This window comes from Apodemus sylvaticus, chromosome 10, assembly GCF_947179515.1.
Source record: "Apodemus sylvaticus chromosome 10, mApoSyl1.1, whole genome shotgun sequence".
Classification (NCBI taxonomy): Eukaryota; Metazoa; Chordata; class Mammalia; order Rodentia; family Muridae; genus Apodemus; species Apodemus sylvaticus.
This window is the reverse complement of record NC_067481.1, coordinates 23,549,066-23,577,056: the sequence shown is the minus strand read 5'-3', so window position 1 is coordinate 23,577,056 and position 27,991 is coordinate 23,549,066. Positions and strand designations below refer to the sequence as shown.

Genomic DNA, 27,991 nt, shown 5'->3' with positions numbered 1-27,991 from the left:
TTATTTGAAACAAGGTCTCACTGCGAAAACCAGGCTGTCCTTGAATTCAGAAGTCCTCCTTCCTCAGACTCTCAGGGGCTGGGATCCCAGCCTGGGCAGGAAAAGATGCAGTGGAGAAGGTTAGTGTCCACCGATGCAAAGATTTTAGTTTTCTCCCGAGGTCCTTTAGTTGCCAACTAAACATTGAGGCTGTTAGGGACTCCATGTTTTATAGGAATAAACTCTTGGACCACCCGTCCTCAGTTCATGTCCTTATTTTACAGCCAAATGAACTCTTTTTAAAAATTAGATATTTTCTTTATTTATATTTCAAATGTTATTCCTTTTCCTGGTTTCCCCTCAGAAAATCCCCTAACCCATCCCCTCTTCCCCTGCTCACCAACCCCACTCACTCCCGCTTCCCTGTCCTGGTATTCCCTTATACTGCAGCATCGAGCCTTCTCAGCACCAAGGGCCTCTCCTCCCTTTGATGTTCAACAAGGCCATCCTCTGCTACATGTGCATCTGGAGCCATAGGTCCCTCCATGTGTACTCTTTGGTTGATGGTTTAGTCCCTGGGAGCTCTGGGGGTAGTGGTTGGTTCATATTGTTGTTCCTCCTATGGGGCTGCAAATCCCTTTAGCTCCTTGAGTCCTTTCTCTAGCTCCTCCATTGGGACCCTGTGCTCGGTCCAATGGTTGGCTGAGAGGATCTCCCTCTGTATTTGTCAGGTACTGGCAGAGCCTCTCAGGTGAACTCTTAACAAAAGGAGAGGGGACCCCTGGCGATACAAGTTCACAGAAGGGCAAGGGTGCTAGCTTTTAAGTCACAACTAGATCCCACATATTTTTCCCCCAAGTATTCAATCATAGTTTAGTGTTCCCCAGTGATCTGGCCTGTCACATAAGGGTCTCTGGGTGCTCAAAACTTTATCACTTACAATTCCTGTTTTCATGAAGATACAGCAATTTAGTGTCACCACCTTCACAAAAAGCCACCCTTTCTTGGTTGGTAAGGTCTTGTTGCCTCATGGTGTCTCTGTCACCACCATCTGGGCCACATGTCTGTCATTTCATACATGGGTCTATGCCATGGAGGAGTGGTCTGACCTATCAGATGATATTAAGAATTGCACGTTGTTTCTTTGTCATTTTTATCCACAAAAGAAGGCCCAGGCCACTCTTCTCCTTCTCGGATGACACTAATCCTTTCTGAAACAGTAGGCAAAGGTTGTAGCTGTGTGAGTTCTTCGAGAGGAGTGCTGAGATGCAGTGCTGTAAGCCTGGCTTTAGAAACACTGAGTCCCTTTGCGCTACTTTGACATAGTGCCAGCCCTATTGAGGTGATTGTGTTCATTGCAGGCGAGGTAAGAACAATGGCTGTCCACCAGTGGGTGGGGTGTGCTCTCGCAAGACCGAAGCCATTTCACTCTTCTCTTTTCACTTTATTAGCACCTTAATCCAGCAAGTATGGCGGCTAATCACCCAAATCTCTTCTACAAAGGCTGCTGCCATTAATAATCCTTGAGCTTCGACATTTATTGGGTGTTACTTTCTTTTTCTCTTGCCACATAAGGAGACATTCTGAGGATCCCTGGTGTTGGTTGGCTGAAGCATTACCTCATGCAATAGGCCTAAAATCTTGCTTTCATAGGTTTTTACCTTTAGCCCAGAAGTTCTTGTTGTGACAGGGCTGGTGAGAGCTGGGGAGAGTTTCTGCTTGTTTCCACATACCAGAATCCATCCCTAGTTGACTCCACAAAACAAAGTTCCCTCCTCCTCCTCCTCCTTCTACTTTTCTTCTTCTTCTCCTTCTTTTCCTCCTCCTCCTCCTCCTCCTCCTCCTCCTTCTTCTTCTTCTTCTTCTTCTTCTTCTTCTTCTTCTCCTTCTCCCTCTCCCTCTCCCTCTCCTCCTCCTTCTCCTCCTCCTCCTTCTCCTTCTCCTCCTCCTTCTTCTTCTCCTCCTTCTCCTCCCCCTCCTCCCCTCCTCCTCCTTCTTTCCTCCTCCTCCCCTCCCCCTCCTCCCCTCCTCTTCCTTCTTTCCTCTCCTTCTTCTTCCTCCTCCTCCTCTTTTTATTCCTCTTCCTCTCCTTCTTTCTTTCATCCTTAAAAATTTAGTTATGTATATGGGTATTTTGCCTGTATGTTGCTACTTTTTCCTTCTTCCTCTTCCTCCTCTTCTTCTTCTTCTCCTCTTTCTTCCATCCTTAAAATCTTATCATTTTTCGAGGCCAGCCTGATCTACAGAGTGAGTTCCAAGACAGCCAGGCTTTACAGAGAAACCCTGTCTCAAAAAAATCCCAAAATATATGTATGGGTATTTTCCCTGTATATATATATGTCTGTGTACTGTGCGATGCAGTGCCCCCAGAGGCCAGAAACAGGAGTTGGATTCCCTGGGACCGGAGTTACAACTGATTGTTAGCCACTCAAACTTCTTGTCTTAAAAAAAAAAATTTACTCATTCATTCATTCATTCATCTTTCACTTATTCATTCATTCCTCAAATGTTAATTGAACACCTGTGCTGAGTTACTAGAACAGAGAGAACAGAGTGAGACAAAACCAGGACTGCCTCCAGATGCTGTCGAGATCTCTGTGTTCATTGGAATTGACAGAAGATTGACAGACACCCACAGTGGGTGATTCCAGATCTCCCAGCTCTGTGGTGTGTTTTACTCTTCAGTGTTAGAGTCATGGAAAATCCTGGGCTTCGTGGAGCGTGAATGAGAGCAGGAGCAAGCACGTGGGGACAGTAAGAGGGGTGTTTGGTGACCAGCCTGTAACCTTTGGTAGCAGAATGGTTTGGTAAAACCCTCGGAGATGGTAGGGTGGCATCATAATGTCAACCAATTATCTGCTATGACAAAGAAGGCATTAAAGTAAAATTCAATGTGTGGCTTTTACGGTGCTTAGCCTGTGCATGCTGGATTGTCTAGCCAGCAGTGTGCAATAAATGCACTCGTTATACTAGCTGGTCCATACAGTTTGATACATGTGCTAATCAGTATGCCTTTAGATGGGAGTACCAGTTACTCCACGAAAGCATTCTTTTGTTTGAGGTTCTGGCCTTGTTCTATAGATAAGTCACTATATAACCATGGACTTAATTTTTCTTAGTAGATGAAAGAATTAAAATAGTGATAAGATAAAGTATTGTTTCAGATTGCTTTTTGAGACAGTGGCGAAGGGACCAGAGCCTGTCTGACCACATGGCCAAAGGTTTTGTACTTCATCCCTGTTTGTGGAGGACACACACACATGAGTACATACACACATGAACATGGAACACGCATAAATCATACACACAGAAAAGAGAAAGTGTATGGAAATATAGGCTTTTGTTTTTCTTAATCAACACACAATGCAGTGCATGCTGTGGGATACTGTGCAACACTTCCACACCCATGTGCCATGCGTGATGATCAAAGAGAGCTACCAGAATTCCCACTTCTTTGTTCATTCTTTCATTTTGGAAACCCAAAGCTGTTATCCTCCCATTTTCCTCAGATATATTTTATTTTATCTGACCTGGGTCTTACTATGTAGATTCGCTTCCAGGTGTCAGAGCCTTGTCATCTGAGCAGCTGTGGTCCCTCTGCTTTGCTGATTATAAACTGTCAACCACAGCTCAGCCTTTGGGCTCTCTCCTTCCCTCCTCATTCTTTCTTTAGCTTTGGAACCTTTGGTTTCTGCTCCTTCAGTTTCATTCCTGCCCCTCCCCCATTTACAAAAAAAAAATCACCTTGTTGTGATACAGACAAGTAGAGGGATCTTGTCTGGGATTTACAGTTCCTATCCTGTTATTAAGCAACCTGGCAACCTTGACCTCCATGGTCTCATTGGGACTGCCAATGACAGTTAATGTCATTTACAGGATTGTTGGGATGTGGATAAATTAATGCAGAGAGGTGCTTTGTAAGATGGTGTGTATGTGTGTGTGTGTGTGTGTATGTGTGTGTGCACATGACTTCATCACTGTGTACATCAGTATCCAGGAATTTGCATCTTCATATTTTAGAGGTAATATATGAGGTTTCTCTTTCCCCTCCCATCCTTTCCTGTGTGTATGTGTGTGTCTCTCTCTGTGTGTGTGTATGAGAGAGAGAGAGAGAGAGAGAGAGAGAGAGAGAGAGAGAGAGAGAGAGTGAAACAAGTACACACACCAGCTTTGCAGTTTGCTGTGCACAAATTCAAGCAGATGATGGGGGTGTTGTCATTGTGATTCTAAATACCCGAGTCTTAGCCTGTAGTCATTACCCCACACACCTCAACACGAAGGAAACCAGTGGGTTGTCAGAAGTCATGAGGGATGGATTAAAAATTCTAATGTAAATGCATTCATCTATGAATTCAAAGAGAAGCGTTAGCTTCCAGGTTTACATTTTATAAACGTAGACATGTGACAATCCATCCAGACGCAGATGGCTATTCTGGTCACCAGGCTTTTCCAACTTTGCCACTTGAATTCCAGCCACTCTCTGATCAGTTCCCACAGCTTTGTACTGAACTGAAGTGAACTGACAGCCCTCTTGTGGGAAGTCAAACTGGGTAATATACACAGCATTGTCCATAAGAAGTGCACATAGTACTGTTATTGAAACACATATATGGCTAGGCATGGTGGTGCACACCTTTAATGCCAGCAATTGGGAGATAGAAGCAGGTGGATCTCTGTGAGTTTGAGGCTAGACTGGTCTACTTATTGAGCTTCAGACAAGTTAGGGTTACATAGCAAGACCTTGATCAGATAATACATATCTGAGGAAAATGGAAAGATGACAGCTCCAAGTTTCCAAGAAGAAAGGAGCAACAGTGTGGTGGGAATTCTGGCCACCACACATGGCATACAGGTGCTGAAATGTTGCACTGTATCCTACAACATGTGATTAAGTGTCAAGTAAGAAGACAAAGCCTATAGCTTCATTCTACTTCTTGTTTGTGTGTTTGTGTGATATATGGATATTACATGCTCATGGACGTGTGTGTGTGTGTGTGTGTGTGTGTGCGCGCGCGCGCGCGCGTGCATGTGGAGGCCCATGTAAAAAAATAAATCAAATTTTCCTCCTAACCCCTGTTCCTGGAATGATGACTCTGAGACTAATTATTAAAAAATGCCTTGGCTATAAGCTTCAGCTCATTCCCTGACTAGCTTGTAACTTACCTAATCCATTCAAACTATTCTATGTCTCCTGCATAGTTAGTTACTTCTCTTCAACTTCATGTGTTCACGTCGGGGTGAATTTCCTCTTTATTCTGTCCTGAATTTAGCTACCTGCCGGGATTGTCTCCTCAGTGGTCCCAGGCAAATCTCTGGAGCTGCTCACTATTTCCCAGAATCCTCTCTCTTCCTGCCAGTGTCCCACCTCCTATTTCCTGCCTCAGCTCATTGGCCACAGGCTTTTTTATTGACAGTTGATGCTTATAAGAGCTTCTCTCTACAGGCTGGAGGCTCATGCTGGATCTCTTTCTCTGTAACACTTTACCTTTGTTTTTTTCTGAGACAATGTCTCCCACTGAAGCTGGAGCTCACACTCCAGTGAGACTTGTTGGTAAGATAGCTTTGGGGATCTGTCTGCCTGTCTCCTCACTGACCACACCACTGGGATTACAGATGTGTGTTTGCCTTTTCATAGCATGCTAGTGATGCAAACTGACGGCCTCATGTTTGTTTGTAAGGCAAGCATTTTATTGACTGGGCCTCCTGTGTTCTGCTTTGAATATCATTAGCTGGGAAAAATGTTTTCACTTTATGTTTTAAATGTAGAGAATTCATTTCAATGACCTTGGTGGTGCCTTTGAGTCTCTCTCTCTCTCTCTCTCTCTCTCTCTCTCTCTCTCTCTCTCTCTCTCCTTCCCTCCCTTCCTCCCCCCCTCTCTCTCAGATGTAGATATCTTACATCCAGTTCCCAACATCTTTATTTTGTTATATTTTATTCTCACCTTTACTGTGTTACCTGTTCAGAACTATTTATATTTTGGGATAAACACATTTTGCCCCTTTGAAAAAGCTTCCAGAACATTCTATATGTTTTGCTGTGTTATAACAACTAGGGCTTAGGGTAGGGTGGTACACAAAAAAACCAGTCTTACTGCTCTTCCTTGGGGACTTAACTTTTCCATATGCCTTTTGAGCAAGTGACAGCCATTCCTACATTCCTCTGTTAGATTTCCAGTTTCCTTCTAATCTCCAGTCTCTGTCATTCTTAAATGGTTATGACCTTTTCTTTCTTTTCTTTTTCCTTCCTTTTTTTCTTGTTTTTTTTGTTTTTTGTTTTTTGTTTTTTTTGTTTTTTGTTTTTTGTTTTTCAAGACAGGGTTTCTCTGTGTAGTCCTGGCTGTTGTCCTGGAACTCACTCGGTAGACCAGGTTAGCCTTGAACTTAGAAATCTGCCTGCTTCTGCCTCCCAAGTGCTGGGATTAAAGGCATGGGCCACCACTGCCTGGATATGACCTTTTCTTTTAAGAATTGTAAGAGAGGTCAGGGGATAACAGCCAAGACTGACCATGGGATAAACTTCCTTCAGCTAATTGTACCCTTTGTTTTGCCTCAAGATTATTTACCAGTCCATTAGAGTCAGTTATTTTGAAGTAGATATTGTGACCTAAAAGGAAGAGGCAGATTTTGCCCAGTGTTTAGAAGTGCACAGCTGGGAGACCCACAGTCCTGGAACTGAATTTCAGTTCTGTTACTATCTGAACTCTGATGAGTTAGGAGCCACAACTGCCTCCTGCTTGTTGTCTGTAAAATGAGACGTTGTTAGAAAAAACACAGGGAGAACACTTAGCCTTTTGGCACATTGTAAATGCTCAATAAAGGTTAATTGTTGTTGTTGTTGCTATAAAAACATGGTCTCTAAAGGCTATGGAATATGTTTACACCTGCAAACTATTAGTTATGGTGTGGCCTTAAACATGTTTTATCCTTGTATTAGCTGTGCTCCCTGAGGCTTGAAGGACTGCATTGAATCTTGACTGGTCAGAGGGTTCAAGCCCACACGTCTTCATCACTTTATATACCAGTATTCAGTTTGAGTGCTGGTGTTTTAGAGAGACAACAATGGGGTCTCAGTTTCCCTTCCCTTCCCTTCCCTCCCCTCCCTTCCCCTCCCCTCCCTCCCCTCCTCTCCCTTTTCTCTTCTTTCCTTTTGTCTACTCTCTTCCTCTTTCCCTTCCCCTCATTTGGTTTATTACAAGCAAGTGTAAGTATAATAGGCAGATCCTACTCACTCCCAGATGTCCACATTATAATACCCAGAGCCTGTGAATGGGATGTATTAGGTGGTGTACTGGCTGGTTTTGTGTCAACTTGACACAAGCTGGAGTTATCACAGAGAAAGGAACTTCAGGTAAAGAAATGTCTCCATGAGATCCAGCTGTGGGGCATTTTATCAGTGATCAAGGGGGAGTGCCCCTTGTGGGTGATGCCATCCCTGGGCTGGTAGTCTTGGGTTCCTTAAAAAAGCAAGCTGAGCAAACCAGGGAAAGCAAGCTAGTGAGAAATATCCCTCCATGGCTTCTGCATCAGCTCCTGCTTCCTGACATGCTTGACTTCCAGTCCTGACTTCCTTTGGTGACAAACAGCTGTGTGGAAGTGTAAGCTGAATAAACCCTTTTCTCCCCAACTTGCTTCTTGGTCATGATATTTGTGCAGGAATAGAAACCCTGATTAAGACAAATTGGTATCAGGAATGGGGTATTCCTCTGACAACCTGACTATGTTTTGGGGAGGACTGTGGAAAGACTTTGGAACTTTGGGCTAGAAGAGCCATTCCATGTTAAGAGCTCTGTGGGATCTTGTGTAGGAGCTTGGAAGATAATGTTGACAACAGTGCAGAAGATGGATGCCTGGCTTGTGAAGTTTCACAGGGAAGATTAAAGACTCTTCTCAGGGCCATTGCTGTTTTGATTGTAAAGATTCTGTGGTTTTTGGATAGCTGGGGCTGAAGAATCAGCTGTGATTAACAAGATACCAGAACTACTAAATTGAAAACTTTGCATTACTGAGCCTATTGATACTGGTTAGCTGGAGCTAAGAAATTAGCAGTGATTAAGAAGAGACCAGCATCATTGAGGTGACATCTTCTGATAAGTGTTTTCTGAGAGCACAGAGGCTGTGTTCCAGAGATAGCTAAGATTGTACTTCATGCTGGAGCAGGACTTGGCAATGTGTAAGAGTCACCCATGTGGTACTGGTTTTGAAGGTATAAAGGGGTCCTGAAGAGGAGCTGAGTGATCGCACTGTGATCGACTGCGGAAGGACTTTAGTGAAGGTGCAGTCTCAGTTGCAATTGATGACCCAGGACTGAAGGGGTCATGCAAAGGAGCTGAGGCTTGGTGCCATGAAGAGAGCCTATGAGAAGCTGTTGGTGAAGCCTAGTTATAGCAGAAGACAGCAGTGTTTTGGAGATGCCAGTACTATGAATGACCACCAAGAACAGCAGCAGCAGTGGAGTGCAGGCATCTGGAGCTTAGAAGACAAGGTGTGTGCTACAAAGGGCAGAGCTGGAGAAGTGACCCAAGCCCTTGGAGGAATCCAGAAGCTTGTGAGTGGATCCAAGACATTGGGCAGTTGGAGTTTAATTTTGCTTTTGATTGTGACTGTGCCCTGAAGGAGGGAAATATTTTAGTGAAGTCCACAGCTAAGAGACTTTTAATTGTTAAAAGACTTTGAATTTTAAAAGAGATTGGATATTTTAAAGGGATTGAAAATTTAAGAACTTGCAAAGACTGTGGGACTTTTAAAGTTATTTAGATATTGGGTATGAATAAGAAAGTAAAGGCTTAAATAGTGATGTGTTTGTGTGTCAGGTTGACAAGAGGTCCGTTGTACTGGCTGGTTTTATGTAAACTTGACACAAGCTGGAGTTATCACAGAGAAAGGAGCATTAGATGAGGAAATGCATCCATGAGAGGCATTTTCTCAATTAGTGATCAAGCAGGGAGGGCCTCTTGAGGGTGGTGCCATCCTTGGGCTGGTAGTCTTGGGTTCTATAGGAAGGCAAGCCAAGTAAGGCAGAGAAAGCAAGCCAATAAGTAACATCCCCCCATGGCCTCTGCATCAGCTCCTGCTTCCCCGACCTGCTTGAGTTCCAGTCCTGAGTTCCTTTGGTGATGAACAGCAGTGTGGAAGTATAAGCTGAACAAATCCCTTCCTCTGCAACTTGCTTCTTGGTCATGATGTTTGTGCAGGAATAGAAACTCCGACTAAGACAGGTGGTAAAGGGGATTTAGAGTTTTAGATAGAATTAAGATTCTTAATCAACTGGTTTTAGAATTAGGAGATTATCCTCAATCATTTAGGTGGGCCAATGCCATTTCTAATGTTGAAGGGGAAAAGGAAGAGTCACTCAGTGTTGGAGAAGATGAGAGGACAGCAGTGTTGAGAGAGATCCACTCCCACGCTTTGCATGTGGAAGGAGATCACAAGCCAAGGATGGCACACAACAGCTGGAAGGTGGAAAAGGTAAGGGACTGTGTGCTCCTCTGGGTCCTTTAGCAAGAAACATAGCAGTGCTGATACCTTGGTCTTAGTGTGTGGAGGTCCTTGCTGGGCTTAAAACAGACAACTGGAAGGTGTTAAGTTTGTGAGTTTGAACCACTTAATCTGTGGTAACTTGTTACAGTCCAAGCAGAGACTACAGTGTGTATATGTATGTGCATATGTGTGTGTATGTGTATGTGTGCACATGCACACATATAAAAGGAACTCTAGTGATTATTTTTTTCTGAAGAGTCAATTAAAACTAGAATATTTTTAGTGTTATTTATAAACATTTTAATACATGTGCTGAGTGTAACTCTTTATCGGTGTAACAGCACAAACGATCATAGTAGCTTTACTTTCCAAATCTGAACTTACCAAGTTTATAGGTGTTTAAAAAATTAGAATATGTATTTCTATAAGACTTCGCACAGCTGTTGAATTTCAAGTCACATTTAATTAATTCGTATAGGAAAGGTTGAAATGACACAGAATCGTGGCCTTTTCTCAACATCTAGTCCCCTCAGGCCCCACAATTAGGATTTAAGTGAATATGTTATCTTCTATTATGACTCAGGCTTGTCTCCTCCCAGTGTCATCCTTTGTCCACAGCTCCCAATATCCTTTATGGACCTTCTCCTCAGGCAGGGCCACCCGGCCACAGGGTTTCTTCACCACTAATTGCTGTTTACTGCACAGGCTTAACATTGCTATGAAGAGATGGCATTGTAATTGAGACAATGGATGTGGTCCTCGGTGACCTAGAGCCATTGGACATTCTGTCCTGCTTGGGTGAGCTCCAGATAACTCCTTGGCTCTCCTCACTCTCTGACCACAGGGCAAACAATTTTGCCTTTGCTCATTTTCATACCCCTCCTGTCCCTGATGCCCAATTTATACCTTTCTTAAAGAGATCCTGGGACTGGGCTCTGGGGATCCCATCCCATTAGCCTGTGTCCTGTTAATTGTAAGATAGGTCAGAACCAACAAGCTCCTGTACAGCTCTTACAACCCACAATTGCTGATGAAACCACAAGTGGAGTGTTGCAAACGTGGCTGTCTGGAAGCTACTGTTTTAACACTACACTCATTATGAACGAGATTGGAAATGAGGCTCCCCTTTCCTGCTCGTTCCTCCAATTAAGATCTCTCAGTTTTGCAGCCGGTAGGGCAGAATCAGTACTTGAACAATACACCGATGTGAGCCCAGCAACTCGACTTATGCATTGAGAATGAGGTGGGATGAATGCTGTCTAGCGCAGTCTTCTGCTCTCTGGGTCTCCACAGTGTAGCCTTTATCTATTTACAATAACCTGTATCTGTTCTCACACAGGTGAACTCAGAGTGCTATTTATAGTAGCGCCTGAGAACCAAAGGGATGCTCAAGAGCCAACTCACAATTGCACCTTTTAAATGCCACATGAACTAGAACTCAAGCTCATCAGCACCTAGAGGCAAAGCATCTGCAACCATGTTTTCATCAGAAGCTGGGAGCACTTTGTTCATTACAGCTGAACATAGATACATTAATTAACTGGCAAAGCTGGAGCTATAGGAGAGAGTCCAGCTGCCTTGTCTGGCCTCAATGCAGGAGGATGTGCCTAGCCTCCCAGAGGCTTGATGAGCCAGGATGGAGGGATACGAGATTTGGGGGTGTGTGTGTCATATGTGCTCAGAATAGAAGGGGAGGGGAATAGGAGGAAGGATTATGGGAGGGGCTGACAAGGGGCGGGGTCAGTGAGCAGGATGTAAAGTGAATAAGTTATGAGAATGAGGGCAGGAGGGAGACAGAGAGCACCCAGATCTAAAGGGACAAGTTCCTGCCCCAACAACTCTATATATTTCTTTTTTTTTAAATTTTTAATTTTCTATATTCTTTGTTTACATTCCAAATGATTTCCCCTTTCCCAGTCCCCCCTCCCCCCATATGTCCCATAAGCCTTCTTCTCTCCACCCATTCTCCAATCACCTCTCTCCTTTTTCTCTGTCCTTATATTCCCCTCCAATGCTAGATCAAGCCTTTCCAGGATCAGGACCATCTCCTTACTTCTTCATGGGAGTCATTTGTTATGCTAATTGTGCCTTGGGTACGCAGAGCTTCTGGGCTAATTAATATCCACTTATCAGAGACTGCATTCCATGTGTATTCTTTTGTGATTGGGTTACCTCACTTAGGATGATATTTTCTAGTTCCAACCATTTGCCTAAAAATTTCATGAATTCATCGTTTTTAATTGCTGAGTAGTATTCCATTGTGTAAATATACCACATTTTCTGTATCAGTTCCTCCATTGAGGGACATCTGGGTTCTTTCCAGCTTCTGGCTATTATAAATAAGGCTGCTACGACGAACATAATGGAGCATGTCCTTATTGCATGCCGGGGAATCCTTTGGGTATATACCCAGGAGAGGTATAGCAGGGTCCTCCGGAAGTGTCATGCCCAGTTTTCTGAGGAACCGGCAGACTGATTTCCATAGTAGTTGTACCATCTTACAATCCCACCAGCAGTGGAGGAGTGTTCCTCTTTCTCCACATCCTCTCCAACACCTGCTGTCTCCTGAGATTTTAATCTTAGTCATTCTGACTGGTGTGAGGTGAAACCTCAGGGTTGTTTTGATTTGCATTTCCCTAATGACTAATAATGTTGAACATTTCTTAAGGTGCTTCTCAGCCATCTGAATTTCTTCAGGTGAAAATTCTTTGTTTAGATCTGTATCCTAATTTTTAATGGGGTTATTTGGTTACCTGGGGTCTAACTTCTTGAGTTCTTTGTATATATTGGATATTAGCCCTCTATTGGATGTAGGGTTGGTGAAGATCTTTTCCCAATTTGTTGGTTGCCGTTTTGTCCTTTGGACAGTGTCCTTTGCCTTACAGAACCTTTGTAATTTTATGAGGTCCCATTTGTCAATTCTTGATCTTAGAGCATAAGCTATTGGTGTTCTATTCAGGAACTTTCCCCCTGTGCGCATGTCCTCAAGGGTTTTCCCCAGTTTCTTTTCTGTTAGTTTCAGTGTCTCTGGTTTTATGTGGAGGTCCTTGATCCACTTGGAGTTGAGCTTAGTACAAGGAGATAAGAATGGATCAATTTGCATTCTTCTGCATGCTGACCTCCAGTTGAACCAGCACCATTTGAAAAGGCTATCTTTTTTCCATTGGATGTTTTCTGCTCCTTTGTCGAAGATCAAGTGACCATAGGTGTGTGGGTTCATTTCTGGGTCTTCAATTCTATTCCACTGGTCCACTTGCCTGTCACTGTACCAATACCATGCAGTTTTTAACACTATTGCCCTGTAGTATTGCTTGAGGTCTGGGATACTGATTCCCCCAGAAGTTCTTTTACTGTTGAGAATAGTTTTAGCTATCCTGGGTTTTTTTGTTATTCCAGATGAATTTGAGAATTGCTTTTTCTAACTCTGTGAAGAACTGAGTTGGGATTTTTGATGGGGAGCGTTGATATTTCAATGCTTGTGTTCAGCCCCATTCCTTCCTGGACTGAACCATATACTAATACTGTTGAATTATGTATGTAGGGCTTGCTTTTTTTAGAATTTAATGGAAAACATTTCTGGAACCTTCACATCTTCAATTAATCTACAAATATTACAGTAGCAAGCTTTAATAATCATCAGAGTCATTTTATGAAATGACCTATACAGGCATAGAACTGACCTGACTAGGGCTATAGGGACAGTCAAATATATACAGGAAAGCTGGGATCAAGTGGGTCATGTGCTCTGACAGAGGCACATGCTGAACACATTTATTTCAGAAGGCTACACTAAGAGGAGGGTCAGCTAATCTTGTCAGAGTAGGGAGTCTTTGTAGAGGAGCAGCCTCAGGCTTCAGTCATTCAGGGGAGGAAGCCAGTGGGTACTTTCTTCATTGACTGTCAAGATTCTTCCCTGGACCAAGGCCTTGTCATTCCCATGGGTCTGAGACACTGGGGTCCCTAATGTGGCTCTGTTCATATCAACAATATACCTTCACTCAGCATTTCATCCACTCCTCCACCAAAAGGTCATTTGGAGTTTAAATTTTGGTTTTACCATGTACTAATTGCAAGGCATTGAGGTTAGTTGACTTCTCAAAGCCTTGGTTCAGTTGTTAGCTGGGTAAATATTGCTAGCATTACAGGGAAATCATGAGAGGTAAGTGAGATCATGCATGGAAAGTTTCGCAGAATTCTTCCTATTGATTTCTCTGTAACCTGGTTTCAATGAACACTGAGGCCAGGAAGAACAAGGACACTAGACACTGCTGGGGGAAGGGCCGCCTGACAGACCCATGTGAACTGCTCTGATGTTTCTCATTTCCACAACACTGATTATATATGTGCAGGACTAACTTCAAGCTTGTCCCCCTCTTTTGGGAGGTCATCTTCTTCCTGTTGATTGTAGGAAACCTGAAGGTTAGTTATTATGGAGAAAGACCTTTGCAAATGAATCCTATGACATCCTGGGAGAGAGGAACCTGTGCTCCATTTTCCTTTGGGCCATTCCATGGTTCCACTTTCTAGTGGAAGGAAGTAGTTAGGATGACTTTGGATGCTGTCTTGTTGTCAATTAGCTTAAGTGAAATAACTTGTAAGTCCTAGTGTGTTTGTATTACTAATGGAATGTAAGTTCCTCAACACATCAGAAGGACACCTTACTAATAATATTATGGGGTGTCTGACATGCTCTAAGTGCTTTGCATACACTAATTAATGTCGTCACCCCAACACTATGAAGTACATGCTATTAATAGCCCCATTATACAGACAAGGAAGTGGAGTGGAGAAGTTAAGTCACTCCCATAGGATCTCACAGCTGGGCAGTCAGATCCAGCTTGTCTAAATTCAAATATTTGTTCTCTGTTGTTTGGTTCTTGAGACAGGGTCCCACTATGTAGACCAGGCTGGTCTTGAACTCACAGAGCTCTTTCTGCCTCTTCCTCCTGAGCACAGAGAATCAAAGGCGTGTACCACCATATCTGATGAGTATTTGTTCTTACTCAGTGCATGATTCTGCTTCTTGACCAGACACGAGCATGTTCTCTTCTAGTTTTTGCTAATGTCTCACTTCTGGAGTTTTCTAGAGCGCTTCTTCTGGATCTTTGTCTTAGTCTTATTTTTCTCTTCAGGATTCCAATTCCTCTTGAATAGGCTGTAGTTTTATTTGCCTTCCACCAGGTGACTTCTCTTTTTAATCAAGGTCACACTGCAATGCAGGGCAGGTGTTTCTCGGGCAGTGACAGTGAAGCAGCGGGCACAGTTCTTTTTTGTGGTTGGTCAGTGGAAACATAAACCTATCAACAATTCCCACTCAAGTGTAGACAGGACTCTTGTACTCTCACCTACAGTTGGAGATAGGTAGTCGTCTATGAACAAGCACACAGCTTCAGAACAAATGCTGTCTCTTCCTGACTTTTCTGGGTCAGTAGGTTAAGTGGTTTCTCTAAGGGCCTCAGATACCAAATGAAGTAAAGCCATCTCCAGCATGACTCTGAAGCACCTGCTAATCCCATTGGGTTATCACAAGGAGCTCTGATAGCAGGCTTTTTGCTTCTGGTTTAGAAGGAAGGTCTACTTGATTATCTTTTTTTTTCTTCTGACAAGGACACAGAGAAAGGATCTTAGATAATTTCTTCAGGAAATACCAGTATGTCTCCTAGGCTCTTGCATCATGCAAGCCAGAGAAGGAGGAGGAGGTTAGGGAGTGGACAGGTTGGAGAGAGAAAAGGAAAGGGAAAGACTTTGAGAAAGGATGATACAGAAAACTTGTTCAGAAACTTTGCTTCTCTGACACCTTTATGGCAATGTTTTAGAAAATTGGCAATTTTCTATGTTGTTTTTCTGTGCCTGGAAATGGTAACCTATAGCTTGGAGGCATTGCCTAAGAAGAACCCTCCAAGCATGATGTTCAACCTGAAAGGATCATTCCAATTAAAGCAAATCTTCCTGATGTTGCCAAACAGGGTTGCTCCCCTTTGCCTGCATGCGTGGGTAGTTCCCACGAAGCTGTGAGTCCTGCATGAGCACATTGACCAGGTATTTCCAGCTAGCCAAATAGGTGAAGGATTCATTTCCTATAAAAGACATTTGATTACAGTGTTGAAACAATGAACACATTCTAGTCTTGTCTGTGCTGATGCTAACCAAGGGCTCTGTCTTAGCCTACAAGTCCTTCGTAAAATGAGCATTTATCTTGTGTGTGTGTGTGTGTGTGTGACACACACTTTGTTTCTGAACCTTATTCCCCTTGTAATTCCCTCTCATCTGAAGAGGACATTTGCTTTTAAAATGCTTCTTTCTTAGAGAAAACTTGCTTTTTAAATAAAATTGGCAGATTAGGATAAACTTAGTCAAGAAAATAGGTTCATTTTTCTGCCTAGAGTAAGATACACTTTCCATTACTAGCTACATGGGAATCAAGGGACTTATAGTAAGACACTATCATATCTAGTTCCTAAAAATCATATAGAGATCACCAACAGCATTTATAGCCTTTAAAAGATACTTGGAGGAGGGGTTTGAGGTTGTTATTTCTGGCATCACATCCTGTTTATAGATACAGATGACTAGACATAACAGGTGAGTCAGATCACATCAGTGTTTATAAGAGAAGCCAAGGACATTAGATTTGAAGAGTCTATGATGAACACTCTAGAACATATGGAGAGAAGGCAAATGATGCCTCTGGGACTGAACGAGAGATGAATGTCTTGTAGTTGGCTCAGCTCAGGGATTAGTTTTTACTGCTGTCTAGTGTGGGTGTGTTGGGATGTGAAATAGAAAGAGTTGGATTTTCTCATTGTCCAGTTGCCTTTTCCTCTGGATCCTAGATTCTCTCTGACATGAAGAAGCCAACCAGCTGCTATCAAAACACTTTTCTAATGTTAAAGCTCAGCTAGCTCATGAACTTGGATAAAGAGGACTGTTGGGTGCTAATGACACAAGGTTCATTGTGGTTTCTCCTTAGAGACAGTGAGTGGGAATGGAACTCTGAAGAACTAAAAAAAAAAAAAAAAACACCAATGCTAATGTGGATTTGTGCTAGGGGAGATTGCATAAAATATCATACAACCAGGGAATCTAAAGCACTGAGAATTCATCACTCATCATTGTGTGACACTGAGTGCTAGCATCTCTAACCAGTGGTTTCTCCAAGGGTTCAGTGTGATTATTGGTAGTAACTACTTTATGATGGTTGTGTGATCATTGAATGAGTCCAAAAACTTACTGATATATTGATTATTATTGGTTTATCCCATTTTAGAGTCATGTAGATAGGCCTGTGGAAGAGGAGATGTCTGTGAGTGTGGTCATCTATAAGGCTAATAATGTCAGACTCTACAAGAAAGAGCTAAAAGGGGGGACATGTGAGATGATCAGTGCATGCTGCCTCATCACAGTGGATTCTCATTAATGCACAATTACTGTGTTAACTTAAAAAGATGAAGTCATAGTGGTTGTGTGTGTGTATGTGTGCACAGTTATTGATGCCTGCTGTCTTCTTTTACCACTCATTCTTTCTTTCTTTCTTTTTTTTTTTTTTGTTTTGATCATTTAAGACAGGATTTCTCTTTACAGTCTTGGATGTCCTGGAACTCACTCTGTAGATCAGGCTGACCTCAAACTCAGAAATCTGCCTGTCTCTGCCTCCCAAGTGCTGAGATTAAAGGCATGCACCACCATTGCCCGGCTTTCTATTTCATTTCTTTTCTTTTCTTTTCTTTTCTTTTCTTTTCTTTTCTTTTCTTTCTTTCTTTCTTTCTTTTTATTCGATATATTTTTTATTTACATTTCAAATGATTTCCCCTTTTCTAGCCCCCCTCCCCGAAAGTCCCCTAAGCCCCCTTCTCTCCCCCTGTCCTCCCACCCACCCCTTCCCACTTCCCCGTTCTGGTTTTGCCCTATACTTTTTCACTGAGTCTTTCCAGAACAAGGGGCCACTCCTCCTTTCTTCTTGTACCTCATTTGATGTATGGATTATGTTTGGGGTATTCCAGTTTTCTAGGTTAATATCCACTTATTAGTGAGTGCATACCATGAGTCACCTTTTGAGTCTGGGTTACCTCACTTAGTATGATGTTTTCTAGCTCCATCCATTTGCCTAAGAATTTCATGAATTCATTGTTTCTAATGGCTGAATAGTACTCCATTGTGTAGATATACCACATTTTTTGCATTTTCTATTTCATTTCTTAAAGACAGTGTCCCTCACTGAACCCCTACTGTGCTGATTGGCTAGACTGGATAGCCAGCCAGCTCTGTCAATCCTCCTCGCTGCCTCTCCAGCATCTGCGATCAGCTTTGCATATTGGTTCTGTGGATCCCAACTCAGGTTCTCTTCTGCTGACCTGTTGCTGAAGCATGGAAAACACAAACAATGGAAAACAAACAAACAAACAAGCAAACCCTTTACTTCCCCCCTGTGGCTGTATAGGATACTTATTCATTTTTCTAGAAACATCTAGACTCCATACTGCTTTGATTTACTTTATGTTTTTGGCCATAGGCAAACAAAATTCTGAAGATAGTTTTACATGCTTTTATACAAAGACCTTTGAGTACCAGAGTCTGTCTTTATTATGCAGGTCATAATATCTTATTTTTAGCCTGGGGTGGCATGGGAGATATTTTGATCAGAGTAGGAGAAAGGTGTCTTCTTTTGGGGCATAAATGGTGAATGTCACTGTTGCATCAGCCCAAGGTTAGAGGTTCCTAAATCCTAGATTCAGATGGAATCAAGAGAGCAAGATAAGTAGCTCTCACCTCTTAGCAAATAGTTTTCCAGTGACTGTTGATGGTGTGAACCAGGCAGGATCTACCTGGCCTAGCACTGAGTCAAACCAAAAGGAGACTACTATGGCTAAAAATGACATATGTCTAGTTCCTAATTTAGGGACTAAGAACTTATTTCTCCCTAGCACTACACATCATTTACCAAGTCTTCATTAGCCCATTGAACCCTTCCATTATATGCCAGGCAAGGCCAATGCTGTTAAATCACTGTTACTCAAGGTCACAGACAGACTGGGTAGAGGCTGTTCACGGTTTCTGAGCACCAGGTCTTTACTCTGTCCGGATTTCCATCTCACAGACTGAGCCAATACGTAGTGGGGGGCTGGCAGGAGGTAATCTGCATATTTCATTGAGAAATTAACAACAGAAGAGACTCTTCTGGAGACATGCATTCCACCTGCTTGCGTAAGCCATTGCTTTTCTGGAGGAAGCGTACGGCTGAGCTGTGAGTCCAGCAAGGCAAATAAATGTCTTTGATGTGAGCATCAACTGGTATCTGACACACACTCTAAGAATTTAGAAATGCTTTATTCAGTATAATTATGAATATAATCACAGAAGATGTTCTATGTTTCTTCCCCCCCACCCCCCACCCAATGCTGAACATTGTTAAAAACTTCCTAATCATGACTGGATGACTAAATTCACAGAGAAAGAATTTTAAAATGAAGTAATGATAAAATTAGGTCTAGCTAATTAGCTGACGGCAAGACGTACACAAGGATCAGGTACAGAATGGGTTCTGTGTGCTCTCCATTGCAGCCGTATGAAGTAGGTGTGACCCTCAGTGAGCAAATAAGGGGGTCATTGTGAGGAAGGCTGGATGCTTTATGCAGTCATGGTAGGAAATTGGCAAGTTTAAGAATCAGGTCTTGGAACTCTACAATTTATGTTTGATTTAGATTTTTTTTTAAGCTGACATCTCTGAAGAGGTCCAATAATTTTTATTTTTCAAAGAATGACATTCCTACTCTGTGGACCTGCTCTAAAATTTGTGACACTGGCTGGCGCCAAATGGTGGCTGCTGGCATTTGCAGTAGCTTCTTGTTGGCAAGAAGAAATTACTCACTAATACTCTTTTGGAAAGTTTGGGGCTCTTAATTCCATTTCTCTCTCATGGAAGGATTGATGCAGGGATCTAAGCTATTTTGTCCTTATTACCCCTCAGGTCTTATGTCTTGAGAAATCTATCTCTATGCCCCTTGTCAAACAAGCAGATCAAACTCCCATACCCCAAGGAATAGGAAGAGAAATAGCCAACCTTTAATGAGACGATTCAGGCTATTGCTTCAACATGATTCTAAAGAGAGACCCTTGGATTCCTACTATACAACTAATCTTCATTCTTAAAGAAAATATTTGGAGAAGAGCCTTGTGCTTCCCCACGTTTCAGAGACTGTGGACATCTGCCCTATGCGACGGCCCCAGCAGGCCTTCAATCCCAAATACTTAGGAGGTGAAGGCAGAGGTCACAGGTTTAAGTCCCAGCTCAGACAGAGTGAGTTCAAGGTCAGCCTTGGCTATTTAGTAAGATCCAGCCTGAAAATAGAAGAGGAAAATCAGAGTAGGGGAAGAATCTAGAACATGCAGAAAGTGCCCCCCAAGTTATGTTTTGGTGACAGGAAAATGTACTAGTACAGAGAATCAACCGGTTGAGGTGGCGAAGGTCAGCAGGATCCAGGCATGTCATTGTTTCATTCTTGGAGACTAGTCATCTGGGTCTTCCTTATTTATTCTGCTTCTGTGTCTGCTGGCTTCATTCTACATCCAAAGAAGGAATTCAGAAGGCAAGGCTGTGGCTTTTTACGTTCACGTGCCAACTGCCAAAACCAACCCCAGAACTTGTCTGACTGGCTCTACAGAGGTACAGAGATAAACAAGGCTTGAATAAACACAAGGAAAACCTGCCTGTCCATCACCTGGCTAGGTAAGCAATGTAGTAGGCACTAACTAATCAGTTCCCATCCCTGTGACAATACAAAATGTCCTTCCAGAGAAATGTGACTTATTATCATGCTGGTAGCAGTGACTTAGGGAAGAGGAAGAAGAAAATATGGGGGCCCACTGTAATAGTAAGAAACTAGGTACCTTAAGGGACTGGGGGTTTCTTAAGCCTTTCTGGCAGGAGCATGCACTGGCCTCTCTTTCATGAATGGAGGTCATTCTTATCACCTTGGGATGTTAGACTTTGGCAGCTCTGGTGATGTAGCAGGGCTGCACATGCTCGTGAGAAGAAATGACCTTTCCATCCTTGATCTCCTTGGTGATGGTGCATATCTTAACCAGTAACCGGGATGGGGGTCCAGAGGCACGGCAGGGCTTGTGAATCCCAGGGAGTGACGACGATGTAAAAACTGGGGTAAGATACTCCATAGCTCTGGCCTGGCAGGACGGCTCCCATTTAGTGGCGCATGGATTACAGGGAAGCCTAAGTAGAAATGACAGCGACAATGAGAACAGCAATAGCACCAGCACCAGCAACAAGAACAGCAACAGAATTTAGTGAATGAGGAAGGACAGTGATAACCATGGAGAAGATGGGCGTGGCTAAGTTTTCAATAAATATCACTCAAATACAATCGCCTCTAAATGTGTATTCATTCATTTTTGTGCTGTGGTTAGTAGAAGGTCGAGAATTAGAGCAGATCCATTGGAAGATAGCTTCCTGGCTTGAGAAGTATTACCTGGGTTAAACTGCTATTCTAGCTCCACTGGAAACATACGGCACCAGCAATCAAAGATGGGGGCGGGGCCCAGTGCTCTTGTTTGCTAGTGGGCCACCATGGCTGAGCCAACCAAGCTCTCATAATCTTTAGCTTTGTTTCATCAGAATGGACATAATAGAGACTAAACTTCCAGATCAACAAGGGTATGCACAGAGTGGAGGGACTTTCTGTCTGGAGAAGGGAGACGAGTTAGATCATTTTCTGGTGTGTAGGGAGTTTGCATTACAATTAGAGGCTGTCTGAACCCTACTTAAAGAGGAATCTTTGGCATATCACCAGGAAGTGAGTGTCAAAGTGCCTCTTGGATGTCTAGCTAAATGCTCCCCACTCCCCCCCATCCCCATCCACAACGCGCGCGTACACACACACACACACACACACCAGAAAATTGGAGTAGCCAGTAGCTTGCAGCAAACATTCTTTTTCAATACATGATTTTTACTGGGTAGCTGGCAGCCTTGGTATACTCCAGTTCTTTAAAGGAACAGCACCGGTTAATACTAGCTGTGTGCGCATAACAGTAAAGAGAACACACTGAACTGAGGTTATTGATTACTGTGGCACAGTTGATGTCCTTTGCAACTTCAATGAGGGTTTTGTGGGGTTGGTTTGGCCTGAGCTGCTTTATTTGAACTCAGTATGGGATGACTGGCTTATTATCATTAAAAAAAAACCCACTTCTTAATTTGTAAGGGAAAGGATGTGGAAACACGTGTCAGTATGCTGCTGTTGGGGTGAAGGGTTGGGGGTTTCAGCCCTGGTCCTTTACTGGACTAGGGTTGTCCTTTCTTATGTCAGCGAAGTCCCACGTTCAACTTAGGTCACTGTTTCCCAACCTTTCTAGTTTAATATAGTTCCTCATGCTGTGGTGACCCCCCCCCCCCAACCATAATGTTATTTTTGTTGCTGCTTCTTAACTGTGATTCTGCTGCTGTTATGATCATACTGTAAACATTTAATATTTCATATGGTCTTAGGTGACCCTTGTGAAAGGGTCTTTGACCTTACAGGGGATGCTGCCCTCAGGTTGAGAACCCGTGTCTTAGTGAGATGCAACCTATGAGGAATTAACTTGGTATGCTTCTCTTCAAACCAATTTAGTTCCACCCACATCTCAAGTTAGGACTATGTTACAACTGAAGATCTTTAGAGAATATTTGATAATCTCCATCTAGATATCTCCTTTAATGTCAAGAAAAATCAAAGCACAGTTCTCGAATGGATGCCCTATTCCCTGTGTGTGTGTGGTGAGACACACATCTTTTATTTATGTTGCTTTAATTTTACATACCTGCCATCCAAGCTCTCGAGAAGGCTGCGGTAGGTGGCTATCTCACACTCCAGCCGGGACTTGATGTCTAGCAGAACTTCATATTCCTGGTTCTGTCTTTGCAGGGCACCTCGGACATCTGCCACCTGAGCCTCCAGGTTATAGATCAGACTCTGGATTTGGGCCAGCAGGGCTGTGTAGCGGGCCTCCGTCTCTGCCAGGATGCATTCATGGGAATCTCTCTATGGAAGAGGAGGAAAACAGATTCTAATGATGACTCCTTTAAAATTCCCAGAAGGCCATGGTTAAAGCCATTTTAAATAATATCTTCTCTGTGACAGTACTAAGGGTTCTCTAAGTCCTTTATCACTTCCTAACCAAATAAATCCAAAAGAAAAATGATGTTTTTTTCCATTTATCCCTTCTCTCTGTCTCTGTCTCTGTTTCTCTTTCTCTCTTGTGTTTATTTCTCTTTGTCTTTTTTTAACCACTTAATCTCTTAGCCTCTGGCTCATGAGAGAGAAAAAATCCCATCTCACTTCTTTGAAGGCTCAGGCATTAAAATCACACCAGGACACCTCATTCAGCCTGCATTTGAGCCTTTGAAGGAACTGAGCAATGCTTAACTAGAAGCCTTTCCCGCAGTGTGTCAAGTCCTTTATAAGTAAAACATGAGTGTTGAAACTGGACTGGGCCAAGTTCTTTCTTGTTCTATTATTTTGTAAGTGTACAGATAATGGTGGGGTTTTAGGTTTTAATAACCTTGGTTATTCACATGGTTATCTCAGCTTTTATAGATGAGAAAAATGAGGTTCTGTGAGTTGTCCAATATCACGTGAGTAGCAGATGATGAAACCTGGGGAAGGTCTTGCTAATGCCTGTCTTTCCTAGCAGGACATTTGAATACTGGCTTATTTCTGAATGAAATTTTCTCTAGAAGCAGAGATGGTGCTGGTAGTGGGATCCAATCCCGACTAATTTCTTTGGTAACTTTGAGAAGGTCACTCACAGTTTTGGGATCCTGGCGTCTCCATCTGTGAACAGGATGTGATGGCTCGTAGTGTGGATCTGGCTTGGGAAAACCACCCTGGTTCTTAGAATGTCACCAGTAAAATTGGTGAATGGTTTACATCACCTCTTTCATAATCTCAATAAGAGAGTTTACAATAATGCTTTGCATAAGAGAAATTTAGTGAACTCCTGGTGATTCCAAAAGTATTTTCCATGGGTCATGATCACTGTGACATACTCTGGGGAGGGGGAAAAAGCATCTGTAATCAAATAAGTTTTGGAATGCTGAGTCCTGCACACCTCCTTGCAGATCCATGGCACATGCCATTTTGTGGACTAGCTTTCAGAAAGTCTAACCATTGTGTAATCCAACATTTCCAAGACTTACTTGACCATGAAATTCTTTTTTAGCCACAGACCCTTTAACCAATTGACACCGTTTGGGAAACAGTGTAACACTCAGACATTGGGGACTGTTTCTACCAGTATAAGGTGAGGCTTGGTCAGCCTGTTGGATACCATTCTGTGCTGGGCCTGCAGCTCAACCTCGAGGGCACTTTTGGTCCGTCTCAGCTCTATGATGTCCTTCTGACAGCATTGCTGCTGCTGAGCGCTACTCACTACTTGTTGATTCAGTTCTTCCATCTGAAACACAGAGATACCAGGTATTTGCAAAGAAGCATAATGTATCAAGGACACCTAGAAATATGTAGCTTATTGATTTTTGATTCTTCAGACCTGTGTATTGAACCATTCTTCTACGTCTTTACGGTTTGTCTCCATGATGGACTCGTACCGGCATCTCATTTCTTGTAGGATTTGATTTAGGTCCAAGGAAGGGGCAGCCATGACTTCAATGTTGACTCTGTCCCCCAGTTGGCACTGCAAGGAATTAATTTCCTGAGGAAATGAAAAGAATGTAAAGTTGTTTAGCGAACAGATGACCATTCCCTACTGTGTTCTTGTTTCGATCTAACAGAAATAATTTAGTTGGGTCTGGAATATGGTGCACAACAGAGAGGTTCATGACGTGTAGGTATTATTGAGATGCCCTACAGTCACTGAAGGTGATTTTAAGTATGGCTGTGCTTGAACATGTGGAAGAAGAAGAGGGAATTGACTAACAATATTGACTGACAGTATCAGAATTCCAGAAAATTTAAGACCATTTTTACATGAAAAAATTGGAGGCAGTAATCACAGAGTTGAGGTTTTATGGAAAGACCACCATCTCTAGGTTGCTCATATGAGTTCGTGCCAGAATTGGCTTTTTTTTCGATTAGGATGTGGCAGAATCTGTTGAAGGATGTCTATACCAATGAAAATGACAAAATTGGGACCATGGAGAATATCCTGCCCACATGGCATTAGATGTAATATAGTAAATAGCACAGTATGGGCGATAGTAGTATGACCAGAGCTATGGGCGAGGTATCTAGTAGGAATATACTTTGCCATGTACAACTCAAAGGAACCAATGCTCATTTTAGAGGTTCAGCCTGTACTGACTCTCGGGCCTTTTTCTCACCTCTTCATGGTTTGTTTTGAGGCACAGAAGCTCCTCTGTCAGAGACTGGACTCGCACCTCCAGGTCAGCCTTGCTCAGAGTCAACGCATCCAGGATCTGCTTCAGGCCATTGGCATCGGCTTCCACAAGCTGGCGCAGGGACAACTCAGCTTCATAGCTTTAAATGCCAGAAAGGGAAAAGAACAAGGCATTAGAATGCAGATGCACAAGGTGGGCTCAGCAGAACTTTCTGCTTCTTTCTCCTCTGGGCCCTCTGTGTTTCTATGGAAGACGTTATTTGTAGCAGTGAAACCATATCTCAATTTGGCTGTTAAGCTTGAGTTTGTCTACTAGCATGCCACCACCATACTGTCTTTTATGATGAGGGAATTCATTTTCCTTCCTTTGCTCCTAAAGGCAACCAGTGTAAGAAAACCATTGGGTTTGGGCTCTGGAAGAGTGGGTCTGCATTTTGGCTCTCACTTGTATTACACACACACTTTAGTGTAAGTTTCTTTCTCATTTTACCAAGGTTTTCCTGCCTGGAGCACATTTACATATTGACCCTACTTATCTCACTGGGGGGCCGGTAATCATATGGGTCCCGTGTCATCCTCAGAGGCGCTATGTGAAGGTTAGGGCTATTAATTATAATCACATTGAATTTGAACGTCTTTTCTGGGTTACTTCTGATAGGCTCTGGAGAGAGAGAGGCTTAGTGCAGGTGGGGACAGCCTCCCTGGGGATATTTAAGTCAGACTTGGATGAAGTCTACCACCAGTGACAGCGCTGGGCAGGCTTACTTGGCTCTCAAGTCATCTGCAGCCAGTTTGGTGTTGTCAATTTGTGAGACCAGTCTGGAATTTTCAGCCTTGGTACACAAGATCTAGAATTAAGAGATTGCACACACAAATGAGACAAACACCAGGATCCCATACTTTAAGAACCAAAGGACCTTGTGTTCTAGTTAGCAGAAGACTAGTTAGAATTTTCCTGACTCTTCAGAGCAATGCTTAAGAAATGTGGGCAACATTGGAGAATTCAAATTCTTGTTAGTTTCCTAAGAGATTATCAAAAGCCATGCAAATACCATTTGTGTATGTTTTTCTATTAAAATATAGTGTGTCTTTTCTAGTTTTTCCCAAATTTACCATGGCATACTGGAATGCAATTTTGAGGCCAGACATATTTTTCATAGAACCTAGAGTGGTAACTGAATTTTTTTTTTTTAGTTTAGTAAATATTTGTGGAAAAAATAAAAATTAAGTAAATCTAAGAATGCAGTAGTAGATGATTGGACAGGAAACAGGTTTGGTATATAGACACACATACACTACTTAATACTGTGACAATGACAATGTGGGTATGAAAAGCACTAGTCATTGTAACATGGATAAACACTAAAACTACTTGGAGAATTTTAAAAATCAAAGTAGCTTCTCAGAACCCTGTTCTCTTATTTTTATTTAAGCTGTGGTAGCAACACATTAGGTTCCAGTCTAGAGATATTTGGTTATAAAATGGCAGAACATACTCTTTTTTTATACTCTTGATAAGCCAAACTTTGTGTTTGGCTATAAAACTTTGTGTACCATCTCAAGATTTCATTTTTTATTTTTAAAAACATAGCAGCATAGAAAGTTCTAGAACAAATAAAATTAAAACCATAGAAGCATAGAAGGTATCTAGAACAAAGGTTCTAGATTACCATGGTGTGGAGAACACTGATCCTCCACAGTTTGATTCAGCACCTTGCTGAGCTCTTACCTTCTGCTGTAGCTTCTCAATGGTGGCATAGTAGGACAGGTAGTCAGGACACAGAACGGGGAGTCCCTTGCTGCACTCCTCCTGGATTTTTTCCTCTAGGTCCGCGTTCTCTCCTTCCAGCATCCGCACCTTTTCCAGATAGCTTGCAAGGCGTTCGTTCAAAATCTGCATGGTCTCTTTCTCATGACTGTTAATGCCTTCAGTGCACCAGCTGCCGTCATCCGGACAGGGATGGAAGCTGTAGGTTCTTATCAAGTAGTTAGGGCATCGATAAAGGCAAGGGCTGGGGCAACAGCCCTGGCCCTGGGGAGTAGGTAGAACATGACAAGTTGACTGACCATAATGACAACAGTTCTTGTTAGAAGAGTTAGTCCTAAAATTTGTATTCCCAGAGCAGTTTTGGGGTGGGGTTGAAGAAGAAATAGAGCCCTTAGTATCCATAGTGTGTGTCCAGCTTCACGTTGTCTCAGAGTCTGAGGTCACCACCCGAAGCACCCTCCACCGAGCCTAAATGCCAAGCCTGTGGCTTTTCTCCTTTGAAGTGCTTATATAGCCTTCCTTCCAGGTGGTGACACAGAGGTGGGGTGTTTTCCTTTCTCATGTTTATATCGAATCCCACAGGAACACCTCATTAATGCGCCTGAGAAGAGTTACTTGTCTCATAAAAATGTGCATTTAGGCAGTTACTAAGTTATTACCCGTCGCAACTGCTACTTGTCATCCGGTCCAGAGCTTCACACTGGGTCTTCAAAAGGAACTCCCGCCACACTCTTTAACAGCATCCATCATTAAGCAGGTGTGAGTCTGTTACGACCTTTAAATCTTTGCCAACCTTTCCGGCTGACATTTAACTTGACCTGAAATGAGTCTAACCTTTTTTCCTTTATTTTCTAGAAAAGGGAAACTACTAATATCTGATAATTATCGGAGAACTTAGAAATCAGCATTTTATTTTGACTTTGATCTGACAAACTCATTTCTCCATTTTCACCACTTGGAGATGTGAATATGGATTAAAATGTTTAGACAGAGCTTGACCAGTCCAGTTGTTGGGATCATGTTTGACCGTTTCTGATAGGCTTTGACTGCTAACAGAGCATTCTTTAGGAAAGACACTGATTACTTTCTGATGGCCCAGTCTATAATTTTATAGCATTCATATTGCCCAGTGTTTGTGTGGTGCATGAACCTGTTGGGCTTGATTTGATGTTGAAAGGCGGGCATGTTATTTCGGAGGAAAAGAGCTTTTCACCTTTTTAAAAAAGTTACCCGACTCTGACTCTTCATACAGCCTGCAAGGGAGAATGATTTTTTCACTTTTCCCAGCTTCTAGAGGTGACCCACATGTATGCTTGGATGGATGTCGCTTAAAGGCCCATGTGTCATTGGCTTGGTCAATCAGTGTAGTTGCCATGGGGAGATGGTAGACTCTTTGGAGGCAGGGAGAAAGATCAGTAT

At 42.7% G+C, this 27,991-nt stretch overlaps 1 protein-coding gene across 1 annotated transcript; it reads right to left on the bottom strand.

The window, feature by feature from the left end:
- Positions 1 to 20,433: 20,433 nt before the first annotated feature.
- Krt39 (keratin 39) lies at positions 20,434 to 26,974 on the bottom strand. Its single transcript, XM_052195736.1, has 7 exons — positions 26,534 to 26,974; positions 25,570 to 25,652; positions 24,788 to 24,944; positions 23,998 to 24,159; positions 23,779 to 23,904; positions 22,270 to 22,490; positions 20,434 to 20,680 (listed from the first exon to the last, which is right to left on the bottom strand). Exons 1-7 carry the CDS (start codon positions 26,972 to 26,974, stop codon positions 20,434 to 20,436), a joined length of 1,437 nt encoding a protein of 478 aa, XP_052051696.1.
- Positions 26,975 to 27,991: the final 1,017 nt, after the last annotated feature.